General features: G+C 35.9%; 1 protein-coding gene across 1 annotated transcript in view; it reads right to left on the reverse strand.

Moving 5' to 3' along the window:
• Positions 1-3959: 3959 nt before the first annotated feature.
• The window catches only part of LOC140058351 (A disintegrin and metalloproteinase with thrombospondin motifs 9-like), a 65859-nt gene continuing 55431 nt past the window's right edge, over positions 3960-14387 (reverse strand). The window contains exons 29-37 of the mRNA XM_072103914.1: positions 11806-11970; positions 8998-9165; positions 8047-8232; positions 7405-7593; positions 7042-7183; positions 6764-6947; positions 6393-6529; positions 5884-6074; positions 3960-5562 (exon numbers count right to left, since the gene is read on the reverse strand). Of these exons, the coding sequence (XP_071960015.1) occupies positions 5476-5562; positions 5884-6074; positions 6393-6529; positions 6764-6947; positions 7042-7183; positions 7405-7593; positions 8047-8232; positions 8998-9165; positions 11806-11970 (1449 nt within the window). The 3' untranslated portion in view covers positions 3960-5475. The remainder of the gene's footprint in view (positions 5563-5883; positions 6075-6392; positions 6530-6763; positions 6948-7041; positions 7184-7404; positions 7594-8046; positions 8233-8997; positions 9166-11805; positions 11971-14387) is intronic.

Raw genomic sequence — 14387 nt, forward strand, 5'->3', positions numbered from 1 at the left:
ACTTGGGATTTCGATGGATCGCCGCAATTCCAAGATACTTTATACCTTGTAGTTGTCTAAATTTATATATAATTAACCAACTGTACCTGATTGGATTCGAACCCCTGCTAAACGGGTAAAGGTTTAGATCCAAGTGCAGTGGTCTTAACCACCTGAGCCACTTGGGATTTCGATGGACTCATCAGGTAGCGCACGTCCAACATCAGGTAGCGCACGTCCAACATCAGGTAGCGCACGTCCAACATCAGGTAGTGCACGTCCAACATCAGGTAGCGCACGTCCAATATCAGGTAGCTCACGTCCAATATCAGGTAGCGCACGTCCAATATCAGGTAGCGCACGTCCAACATCAGGTAGCGCACGTCCAACATCAGGTAGCGCACGTCCAACATCAGGTAGCGCACGTCCAACATCAGGTAGCGCACGTCCAACATCAGGTAGCGCACGTCCAACATCAGGTAGTGCACGTCCAACATCAGGTAGCGCACGTCCAATATCAGGTAGCTCACGTCCAATATCAGGTAGCGCACGTCCAATATCAGGTAGCGCACGTCCAACATCAGGTAGCGCACGTCCAACATCAGGTAGCGCACGTCCAACATCAGGTAGCGCACGTCCAACATCAGGTAGCGCACGTCCAACATCAGGTAGCGCACGTCCAACATCCGGTAGCGCACGTCCAACATCAGGTAGCGCACGTCCAACATCAGGTAGCGCACGTCCAACATCAGGTAGCGCACGTCCAACATCAGGTAGCGCACGTCCAACATCAGGTAGCGCACGTCCAACATCAGGTAGCGCACGTCCAATATCAGGTAGCTCACGTCCAATATCAGGTAGCGCACGTCCAATATCAGGTAGCGCACGTCCAACATCAGGTAGCGCACGTCCAACATCAGGTAGCGCACGTCCAACATCAGGTAGCGCACGTCCAACATCAGGTAGCGCACGTCCAACATCAGGTAGCGCACGTCCAACATCAGGTAGTGCACGTCCAACATCAGGTAGCGCACGTCCAATATCAGGTAGCTCACGTCCAATATCAGGTAGCGCACGTCCAATATCAGGTAGCGCACGTCCAACATCAGGTAGCGCACGTCCAACATCAGGTAGCGCACGTCCAACATCAGGTAGCGCACGTCCAACATCAGGTAGCGCACGTCCAACATCAGGTAGCGCACGTCCAACATCCGGTAGCGCACGTCCAACATCAGGTAGCGCACGTCCAACATCAGGTAGCGCACGTCCAACATCAGGTAGCGCACGTCCAACATCAGGTAGCGCACGTCCAACATCAGGTAGCGCACGTCCAACATCAGGTAGCGCACGTCCAACATCCGGTAGCGCACGTCCAACATCAGGTAGCGCACGTCCAACATCAGGTAGCGCACGTCCAACATCAGGTAGCGCACGTCCAACATCAGGTATTTTATTTATGTTATTTATTTTATTTACTATTATATTTATATTTGGGTGTTTTTCTAAAAAATCCGACCGTTTTATTTGTCGACTAACTGGTTACTATGTTATTAGATGATGTTAACAATATATCCTCATATTTAGCAATATTATTGCATAACAATTTAATTTTAAAAGATTGATATTTGGGCCATCAAAAATGTAAAACACTGCAATTAGACAAATAATATACATAAAGCTTTTCGTAATTATGGTTTAATTAGACTTATGTCAATATTTAATAAAATAAGCTGATTGATTACAATGTAAATGGCTAGCCAAGTGGTCAAGTATTAAAGCACCAGTTTTAGTGTGAAAAGAGTCCAAGATTTCTCTCAATCATAGATTAATTTTATAAAACAAACAACATAATTACATTAAAACATATGAATTGTAATACAAGACAATGGGGTTATTTGTTGTAGTCAATTAAAAAGAACGGCATAGCATGTAACCTAGTATTTTGTTTGATGCCATCTACAGTAAAAGTGTTTAATTAAAACACTACATTTATATCACAATAATTACCATTCTCCTTAGTGTTATAAAATAATACTACTAGTTAAATAAGTTGTTTAGTTGTTAATTACCAACTGGCTGCGACATATCTTCAGGAAAGAAACTGACCAAGTCATCAAACAACTAAAAAAACAATGAGATAATAATAATAATGGATCATTGCGATGTGGACTAGATTTTACACTTTTCAACTACATGCTTCTCCCGTGGGTCACGTCATGTCAGTGCGGCCACTATAAGGCGCTCTCATCTGTCCACAACACAGTGGCTGTGTGTATACTTAGTACACAGGGGTAACCCCCTACTCATCTTGAAAGATGTTCTAGGTTCGTTAAAGTACATACAAGCAATGTGTTTACACTGGACCTACGGTTTATAGTTAATAATAGATAATAATTATTGTTCGTACGTGAGATAACTATTAACTCGCCAATTACAGGATGGATGACCTATTTTATAATTTATTGTGCTTATGAATTAAGTGTTATTTGAGGCATGGGAGTGGAGTTGAAAGAGTCATGAGTTACAACCCTGGCACTAGGTCAGGATTGAACCCTGGACCTGGAAGGCAGAGATGTTAACCACTAAGCTACAGCTCCACTAATGGGTCAGATGTTTTGACGTCATTTTGTACTTTATACTAAGTACATTGAGATTAACACTTGCAAAAAAATGTGCAAGTAATTCTCAGATGGGACCTCCAGATTACTAACTTGGCGTTCATACCTTTGGCCCACCACTAGGCGAGGGGTTGGGTTCGAGCGGGTAGTCATACCGCCCCTGTAGCCAAGCCTAAGTCATACTGCCTAAGTCACACTGCCTAAGTCACACGGCCTAAGTCACACTGCCTAAGTCACACGGCCTAAGTCACACGGCCTAAGTCACACGGCCTAAGTCACACGGCCTAAGTCACACGGCCTAAGTCACACGGCCTAAGTCACACGGCCTCAGTCACACGGCCTCAGTCACACGGCCTCAGTCACACGGCCTTATTTGCTAATTAACCCACAGGTTTCATTGACTTGCCGCGATGACTCAATGGAGTAAACGTGTGCTTACGGCCTACAGGGTTGTGGGTTCGAATCTCATTTGTTTTTGTTTTTTTCAACCAAAAAAATTATCTTTAATAATTGCAATGCACAAAACGAATAATTAAATATCCAAATTGTAACATGTGTTTTACTACATTTATACAGTAATAATAATAATAGATGTTACAGTTCCGGCTGTAAATTTTAATTTTGGTTGTTTGCATAGAAATAGACGGCAATTGTACAAAATGACTTTACTTTTTTTACTCATTAAGTTTTTAATAACAATTAAACATACACCCATCAATAACAAATCAAGTAATCTTCTATGGATATTATAATTTAAAACTCTCAACAAATTAATAACATTGCTCAAATTTTATAAAATATATTAAAACCATAAATTACATCAGTATATTTTTGTACTTTTAACTTTTTAATTGATTTTGAAGAATATATGTCTTAACATTTGTAACTATTTTATAGAATTAAGCATTTTTACGTATTTGTATTTTCTATTTTTGATACAAATCAGTAGAAGCTAAGCTGACAGATACTATGGCACGCATCTGCTCAAAGAGCATGCTTTAACTCGTCAATGTGACAACATCTCATAAAACTATCTATGGTAGAAAATTAATGGATGGTTTATCAGAACCAAAGTAATTATTAGAAAGGAAGATTGTTTACAGCGACATTAGAAAGACTATTGAACTGAGGTAATGAATGATAGACCAACTCTAATCAACTAAGGACATCAATATAAAAAAACATACTATTTCACTGTTGTTTCCATAAATTTACATTTTGCAATAAAATATTTTTAGTTGTTTTTAAAATTATTATACGCGTTTTTAACATATACAGTTTATACAGTATATATAAAGTATATATATAGTATATATAAAGTATATCTATATATTATACATATATATATATAGTATATATACAGTTTATATACAGTATATATACTGTATATATATAGTATATATATATTCCAAAGCACCATTTGAAATACCCTGAATTTGGTTTTAAAACAATTTAAACCAAAACCTCTTACATTGAAACAAATGAAACTTCATTTTGATAATTCATCTTCATCACTAGACAACTGCAGGATGAGAACCTCTCCACTCTCTGTTACAATCTTAATCTATGACACACCTATTTAGCACCCTATTTTATAAATATAATAAATTATTTAAACAAAAAGGCAGCATACGCAGACTCGGAGAACACAGAATCACATTGGCGGCCTATTTATGTCCGACAAACATCCTGTTGGTAGCACTCAAGTGCTAGTGTAAGGGGTCACTCACACATAAAGGCAATTGATGCTTAACACCATGTATAACTAACCATTAAAACAGACATCCATGTACGCTATTATACATTGATGTTATTTATAAAATCTCAAGACCATCCCACAAATTACTTGTACATAATCTGAAATCTCAAGACCATCCCCAAATTACTTATACATAATCTGAAATCTCAAAACAATCCCCAAATTACTTATACATAACTTTATCTTTAAAACTTATATAGATGATCGTCATTGGTTTTTCTATGTACCAAGTAACTTAATTCTTAGCAAGTAACTTAATTCTTACCAAGTAATTAATTTTTACCAAGTAACTTAATTCTAAGGTTTTGACAAACACTTTGCCAACATTGCACCAATCTGTATTTAAATAAATATGTAAACAAGAGCAGCAGTAGGCCACCAGCTTTAACAAAAAATAGTGACTTAAGTATACAGCTATATGTTTACTCCAATTACCCTCTCCTCCCTTGTGTCCTGTATGCCCCAACAAACATATTCTTAATAATGAATAATTTGCTTTTAGGAGAAAAACAATGAAGTACTGAAATCTAGCATAGTGTGAATAGCAACCACACTAATCATCTAAAAACAGATAGATTTATAAAAATAAATTATTAAATGTAGTGTTTTTAATTTACTATAAGTTATTGAAGAAATTGTATCATGTGGTCAATTTTAAATGGTTGCAGCTTTATGAAGTTTGAGCTCTATAAAGTTGCAGATCTCACAAGTTACAGCTCTAGGACGCTGCAGATCACACAAAAAGCTCTATGAAGTTGCAGATCTCGCAAATTGCAACTCTATGACGTTGCAGATCACACAAGTTGAAGCTCTATGAAGTTGCAGAACTCGCAAATTGCAGCTCTATGATGTTGCAGATCACACAAGTTGAAGCTCTATGAAGTTGCAGATCTCGCAAGTTACAGCTCTATGACGTTGCAGATCTTACAATTTGCCACAAGTTGCAGCTCTTTGAAGTTACCGATCACACAAGTTGCAGCTCTATGAAGTTGCAGATCTCACAGATTTCCCAAATTGCAGCTCTATGAAGTTGCGGATCTCGCAAATTCACAGTGTTATACCAGTAATAAAAATCTGCACAATTTTTGATCAAATGTTCTGGTAATAACATTACATATGTCATGATACATATTCTAATGTCATTGTCACTGGTATGCATTTACCACAAAATCCTCCGCATTTCCCACGCTTTATAGATCCTGAATCCTGAAAAAAAAAAAGATTTGCATTTAGTTTATAATATTAATCTTGATATTCTTTTATTATCATGTGCATATTTCCTACCATTTTTCCACTATGCGAATTTGTTGGCACAAATTTAAAGCGTCAGCTTATACGCATGTGTATTCATGTTTCCATCTCACAAATCCCTTTCTGCACATGCGTATAAGCTGATATTGTCGATTTGCGCAAACAAGTGTAAATTCAGCTTTAGGGAAGCATAGACAAAGGGTACAGAAGGAATTGACGTTAGGCCATTAATATTGTTAAAGCATCATTTTTAACAAAAAACATATTTTCACTTACTAAATCTAACGTTAAACTTGCAAAATGTCCCTGAGTATTCCAGCTTGATGAATTGGCTAACTGTAAGCCGGTGCCATCAAAGTTCATACTAAATTGACCCTGTGGACATTGTCGCTCACTGTAGCAGTCACCGGCTGTGCCAAAAGGTACAAACTGACCCTGTGTTGTTCTAGAAAATGTGGCATCATCAACTGCAGTAATAAAACAAAAATATTGAATGAATAATATACAGTACAAATTAAACTGCTTTCACATCGCCCTGAGAAAAATATCAGGGAAAATGGGTACAGGTTTGATTTGAATCCGTACCTGATTTGAACTCCGAATTCAAGAAGCCCTTTGTTTCCAGAAATCATACATTTTTTTTCTTTTGACCAATCAACAGTGAGCATGAATGACCTCACTTGACAACGGAAAACCGAAAGCACACAAAGCTTGTGCCGGGCCGAATCTGGGCTTTAAAAGACATGAGAAGTTGATGATTTATTATGAAAGGAACCATTACTCACCCATAATCTGCATATTTGTAATATTAAATCGTATTTTACTGAATGTAGTATAGCCTGCTTCTTCATGCCCCCGACTCGTACATTGGCAGTTATCATCTCTTCTGCCTTGGTTAGGGCAACTTTTAGGATTTAATAACCTACAACAAATACAAATCATTTGGAATAAATGCTTAAAATTCATTGAGAAATAAAACTGCAATAAAAGAAATAGTTTCTCTCGAGAATGTTATAAAAAATGTTATCAATAATGTTTTCGAGAGTTTTATCGAGACTGTTATCAAGAATGTTATTGAGAATTTTATCAACAATGTTATCAGGAATTTTATCAAGAATGTTATCAAGAGTCAAAATTCTATCAAGAATATTATTACCTTTTTGAATATATTTCAGAATAGTTTTCATCTTCATATTTTAATGACAAGAATTCTTGAGGATAATTTGAGTTCATCTGATGACAATAAACTCTAAGTTGTTTTCCTTGTACTCTGATTGTGTAGTGCTGATCTGTTGTAGACCCTAATAAATGTTTTACTTCAGAACAACTGGATGGACTACCTATAAGAACAAGTGATTATGATTCATATGTGAAAATAGCAAGTGTAAAGTGTAAATAGCTAACAAGTGTAAATAGCTTTACTCAAAAACTTACATGAAACACTATTGCACTTTCTCTCGGTTTCTGGCATAATAGAGGGCGCCACATTGCAATTAGATATAGGTAGCCTTACGCCATCGTGTCCTCTACATTGAACCTTTCGACTTTGAATACCCTCTCCACATTCCTTAGAACACTGCAAAGAAAAATAAAAACAAACATCTTTATTTTTTTTCTTATTAATGTTTATTTTTGTTATAATTGGAGTAACCCACATAAATATTTAATTTTTATTTTATTTTATTTCACATACATCCAACAGCGATATCAGCAATTACATTTCCTTAAAGACTCAAAAATAAATACATAAGATTAAAGTAAATAATGTTAGTATTAAAAGAAAGTCTTATAATATACCTCACTCCATGGACCTGTTCTCCATTGGTGAGTCCAGTGGCACTCGCCAGCATTGCAGCGTCTTCTGGTAGAGGGGCGTGTTTGTGGGTGACATCTATTGCCCATATTTGGGAGAGGTAACCCTCTTGGGTCCATCATGTGACACTTTACATCTCTTAGACTCACTCCTTCTCCACAAGTTGTTGAACACTGAAGAAAAACAAATTAGCCAATTAAGTATCATATTTCTGCAATGTTGTACAAAAAAATTAACAATAAATACCGTGTATCTTCTGGTATAATCCTACCACCCTAGAACATGAAATTGGGCCAACTTTGGGGGGTGGGATTATACTTGGGGAAAGCCTGGTTCTGGAAGAAAAAATGATTGTTAAGCAAAAGTCAATACTGGGACTATACCCGGGGATATGCCTGTTTGTGAAATCAGACATAAAGTAGGGGTGGGATTAATAGAGGGATAATTCCAGAGGATATACGGTACAAATTTGCTGTTAACAAATTAATGTCATTTATTTATTTGACAAAACATATGTTGTACAAGGCCATGTGTGCAGTATTGAACAAAACCACAAAATGTAACAATTTAAACAAACAAAAAATCTAGAAAACTGGCAGAAATTATCAAATAAAAATGTCACCAACCTCTTGCCACGCCCCAGCAACCCAAGCATGCGGTAACCTAGATACCGGACATGCCTCACGGTTACACTTCTTAGTCAGACGTGGTTTGGTGTCAACGTTACAATGACCTTCATTGACCTCGATACCACGTCTGTTTTGACACACGGCTCGGCGTGTTCTTGTTCCGCTGCCACACGTCTTGGAACACTGTTGTAAATTACAATTCAAAAGTTGGTATAAATAAGCAGAGAATGCAATGTATTTATTTGGGTTTTATTTGCAAGATTAAATAAATAGATTGAAATTTAAAAAAAAAAGAAACAGAAAAGTAGCGTTTTTAAGGATTTCATTAGTACATAGAAATTAAAGGGGAAAAATCAAGAAATTTAATCAAAATGAAAAAAAAACAAAAGAAATTTATACTGAAATATTCAACAAAAATATCTCTAAAACTTAAACTTGGAAAAAAAAATCATAAATTAGTAAAAGTGCGTGCAGTTAGAAATAATAAGAATTAAGATGTTCGCAGTTTGGTTAATATAAATAATATGATTATTAAAGCCCAACATTAATTATGAATATTATGTACCGTATATTGTTTTTATGTTATAAAATTGACATTGCTATTCAACAATAAGTAGTAGATACATTTATTTACATTATTGTCTTTCCAAACAATACAACAGGTCTTCCAAGAAATAGAAATTAATTTAACAGTTTTAATATTTTAAATAAATGATTGTTTGAAATTTGTTGCATCTACAAACAAATAATTCTCCAAAAATTTCATCTGGTTTCAAATGGATATTTAAAAAATAAAGTTAACATTTATTTTTTTTTTTTATTAAACATGACGGCTGCCTTGTTTCACTGTTATTTCATAGAGATATTATAATACCTCTATGGTTATATTTATCGTGTTGGATAGTTAATTCAAGGAAGACCTGTATCATGTACTGTTCTTCTACACACCTTAGTCCACGAATCAGTTCTCCATTTAAATGCTTTGCAATGCTTACGATGGCAGCTTTTAACGTTCGTAGGCTTGTCAGTTGGACATACAGATAGGGGTGCAACAGAACTACCGTTCATGCAGCGTACGACACGTGTACGAACGCCAGTACCGCATGAACTAGAGCACTAGGAAAATAAGAGAAAGGGATACTTATAGGGTCAAAGGTGAGGAGTGGGAGGAGAATGTGGTGGTGTGTTAAGTGCATGGGGTTGAGAAGGTTGGATATAATGGGAAAGAGGATAGAAGTTATTTTCTTTTATTACCATGTACAGAGAGCTCATAATCCTGTACTATGATTATGAATATGTGTTAATAAATGGAATGGCAAATTCCCAGGTTACATGGCCAACGTTGTCATAAGTACACTGCACACATAAGTATAGTTAATGCTGCTTTTACTGACTGGCTGTCAAAAACATTAGCTATAAAACACTTAAACACTCTTAATTAATATTAACTGATTTTACGTTTCATTGTGTTATATACGTATATACAATAACAAGCTCAATAAAAGCATTTATTACATTATATAACCAAATTATCTAAAAAAAACGTTTGCAGACTGACATTTGTACCAGCTAGGATATTAAGCGGTTTAAATGCTGCAGACTGACATTTATACCAGCTAGGATATTAGGCGGTTTAAATGCTGCAGACTGACATTTGTACCAGCTAGGATATTAAGCGGTTTAAATGCTGCAGACTGACATTTATACCAGCTAGGATATTAAGCGGTTTAAATGCTGCAGACTGACATTTGTACCAGCTAGGATATTAGGCGGTTTAAATGCTGCAGACTGACATTTGTACCAGCTAGGATATTAAGCGGTTTAAATGCTGCAGACTGACATTTGTACCAGCTAGGATATTAAGCGGTTTAAATGCTGCAGACTGACATTTGTACCAGCTAGGATATTAAGCGGTTTAAATGCTGCAGACTGACATTTGTACCAGCTAGGATATTAAGCGGTTTAAATGGTGCAGACTGACATTTATACCAGCTAGGATATTAGGCGGTTTAAATGCTGCAGACTGACATTTGTACCAGCTAGGATATTAAGCGGTTTAAATGCTGCAGACTGACATTTGTACCAGCTAGGATATTAAGCGGTTTAAATGGTGCAGACTGACATTTATACCAGCTAGGATATTAAGCGGTTTAAATGCTGCACACTGACATTTATACCAGCTAGGATATTAAGCGGTTTAAATGCTGCAGACTGACATTTGTACCAGCTAGGATATTAAGCGGTTTAAATGCTGCAGACTGACATTTGTACCAGCTAGGATATTAAGCGGTTTAAATGCTGCAGACTGACATTTGTACCAGCTAGGATATTAAGCGGTTTAAATGCTGCAGACTGACATTTGTACCAGCTAGGATATTAAGCGGTTTAAATGCTGCAGACTGACATTTGTACCAGCTAGGATATTAAGCGGTTTAAATGGTGCAGACTGACATTTGTACCAGCTAGGATATTAAGCGGTTTAAATGCTGCACACTGACATTTATACCAGCTAGGATATTAAGCGGTTTAAATGGTGCAGACTGACATTTGTACCAGCTAGGATATTAAGCGGTTTAAATGCTGCAGACTGACATTTATACCAGCTAGGATATTAAGCGGTTTAAATGCTGCAGACTGACATTTGTACCAGCTAGGATATTAAGCGGTTTAAATGGTGCAGACTGACATTTATACCAGCTAGGATATTAAGCGGTTTAAATGCTGCAGACTGACATTTGTACCAGCTAGGATATTAAGCGGTTTAAATGCTGCAGACTGACATTTGTACCAGCTAGGATATTAAGCGGTTTAAATGCTGCAGACTGACATTTGTACCAGCTAGGATATTAAGCGGTTTAAATGGTGCAGACTGACATTTATACCAGCTAGGATATTAGGCGGTTTAAATGCTGCAGACTGACATTTGTACCAGCTAGGATATTAAGCGGTTTAAATGCTGCAGACTGACATTTGTACCAGCTAGGATATTAAGCGGTTTAAATGGTGCAGACTGACATTTATACCAGCTAGGATATTAAGCGGTTTAAATGCTGCACACTGACATTTATACCAGCTAGGATATTAAGCGGTTTAAATGCTGCAGACTGACATTTGTACCAGCTAGGATATTAAGCGGTTTAAATGCTGCAGACTGACATTTGTACCAGCTAGGATATTAAGCGGTTTAAATGCTGCAGACTGACATTTGTACCAGCTAGGATATTAAGCGGTTTAAATGCTGCAGACTGACATTTGTACCAGCTAGGATATTAAGCGGTTTAAATGCTGCAGACTGACATTTGTACCAGCTAGGATATTAAGCGGTTTAAATGGTGCAGACTGACATTTGTACCAGCTAGGATATTAAGCGGTTTAAATGCTGCAGACTGACATTTATACCAGCTAGGATATTAAGCGGTTTAAATGGTGCAGACTGACATTTGTACCAGCTAGGATATTAAGCGGTTTAAATGCTGCAGACTGACATTTGTACCAGCTAGGATATTAAGCGGTTTAAATGCTCATGCTACTTTAAGTTTCGGAATAATTAGAAACCTAACATACATTTTAGCCAATCACAGCACACCATGCAAAAATGATTTAATATTTCTATAATGGTTTAACTATACAACTTTCACAATATTGTACACCTTTGGATTGATTGAATTATTTGATTCCATTGTTAGTTATTAGACTGTTGTGAACTGGAACTACATTGATAATTGATCATGTAATGTTGCTGAACATTAATTTTACCTGGCTCCAAGGCCCTGTTTCCCATCCTATACACTGTTCCTTCTTGCAGGATTTTCTCTCTTCTGGTTTGTCTAATCCACATGACGCATCGGAAAGGACTTTCCCGGTTCTTGACTGGCAAGTAACAGTTCGTACACGGTAACCAGTACCGCAGGTTACAGAGCACTGTCAATAAAATTATAAACAACATTTATAATAAATATTAACTCACTCACAAGCAACAGTACAATAATAGATAATTGTATACATATCAGTGATGAAGGGTTAGTGTTGCCTGAAAGCTCTGCTAACTTTTCTGGCTGTCTACTTTATCGTTTTGATTTAGCTTTTCGCTTTTTATTTTTGTATCTCCATTGAGATCCAGCCACTGATACCCACAGCAATAATCGAAAGGCAACTTACTGAAAAAATGACAATGCTGTGGGTATCATTGAGATCCAGCCAATGATACCCACAGCATTGACATTTTTCAGTGCTTATTTTTTTGTATCTCCATTGAGATCCAGCCACTGATACCCACAGCATTGTCATTTTTCAGTGCTTTTTTTTGTATCTCCATTGAGATCCAGCCAATGATACCCACAGCATTGTCATTTTTTCAGTGCTTTTTTTGTATCTCCATTGAGATCCAGCCAATGATACCCACCACAGCATTGTCATTTTTTCAGTAATTTGCCTGATTTATATAAAATATATACAGTACTACATAATGGTTTCATATAAAATATAATAATTCTAGTTATTAATTAGGAGAAAAATGAAATTTTTAACAAATTCCTAAGTTATACAATCATCTGGATTTATTTTGCAAAACAGTAGGAAGCAGAAATTATTCATAATTCAATAGCTAGCGAGTCGTTGAAGCATGGAGAACGAAGACACAACATATTTTATGATTTACAGCTCAATACAACTCCTAATACTAACAATTTAAGAATCACTGATACTGGCATTATCTCCCATTGAGATCCCATCACCAAAACACATTCCATTAAATAATAATAATCTAGTGTTACCATGGTAACATAAAGTTTTGATAATAAGAATCTTCCAAAAGGTCAAATTTATTAAATATTTTTATTTTAGAATAATTATATTGCGATATATTGTGACTTTTTTTGGCGCTTTTTTTGTTTACTTTTGATTTAGCTTTCTGGTTATTGTATTTGTATCTCCAGCATTGTAATTATTTTCAGAGATGATCTGCCTTTGGATATCTACTATAATGTAATATACATAACCATTTTAGTTAGCTGATGTTAGCCTCAATACTATGAACTCCTACAAAAGCAAACTTTACTGAAAGTAAAAGAAACAAATCCAGGAGAGTCAGACCATGATAAACTCTTACAACAACAAACGAACCAGACAGATACCCAAACAATTGCTATAATAAATTTCAATCAATTCTTAGTGTGACATGAGAGAGAGAGAAGAAAAAAGTTATATTAAAAAGAAATTAACTTACTTTATGTTTAATTTTAAAATATGATCCGTTGATGGTAAGAGTAACTAAGCATACATTAGTGTTTGAACAAACATCATGACATCAGAGTCAGACATTTAAACAGTTAAAATATCATAAGGGAGTTTGCGGTGGTGACCACCAATTTATCATGACCCCATCAGATTTGGAGCAAGATGAAACCAGGTTAAACACCTGGTGGCTATCAGTTCCAGCCAATCAAAATGTGTTTGAAAATTATAAAGCAGACTATAGACTGAAGAAAGGTTGTGATAGGCTGTAGGTAGAGGCCATGGGAGGAGACAGGGGCCAATTCAGCCAATCATTAATTATTCTGTAATTTGATTTTAGTTAATTTGCATAGTTCAAAGGTCATCCAAATTGAATTTTAAAAAATTATGTATGACTCCCGAAGGAGCCACACAGAGTAAATATGTCTGATGACATCACAGTTTATTCAACAAATCATGAGGTGATAAATAATTTTGACCAATGAAATTACCGATAGCATAATATTATTATCTTCTAACAAAGTTTTTCTAACAAAGCATTGAGTTCTAACCTTTTTATACTGTAACTTGTAATACATTGAAGCAGTGTTACAGCCATCTTAATATAAAGTTATGTTAACCACTTAACACTGTACAGTAGGCCTACACATTAACGTTACCTATTATAATATACATTTAATTCCTTTTAAACAGCAGTGTTTTTTTTCTCAATAATTACACAATATTAACAATATACTCTAGACCTATTATTCATCAATGGTCATTTAGACAGACTGTGGCTATCTTGCTGATAGTTACAGTAACAACAAATTAAATCTATAATAAGCTATTTTACAAAATTCTTAATAAGTAACCACAAATGTTCAAATACAGTAAATATACAAAGGTGTTGACTGACTAATACATACATTATATAGTAAATACTTCAAAATATACAAATCATCTAAATTTGAACTGAAGATATTATATATTAATAAACTGCAGCAGCGTTCAGGTACCAGAATTAGGAAGCAGGGTCATTGATCCTAATTATGTCCCTTTCTCAATCCGTTCCTGGAAAACTGTATTCCAAATATAATATGTTACATCTGCTCGTACTAAACATA

The sequence above is a fragment of the Antedon mediterranea genome, chromosome 9 (assembly GCF_964355755.1).
Source record: "Antedon mediterranea chromosome 9, ecAntMedi1.1, whole genome shotgun sequence".
In the NCBI taxonomy this organism is placed as follows: domain Eukaryota; kingdom Metazoa; phylum Echinodermata; class Crinoidea; order Comatulida; family Antedonidae; genus Antedon; species Antedon mediterranea.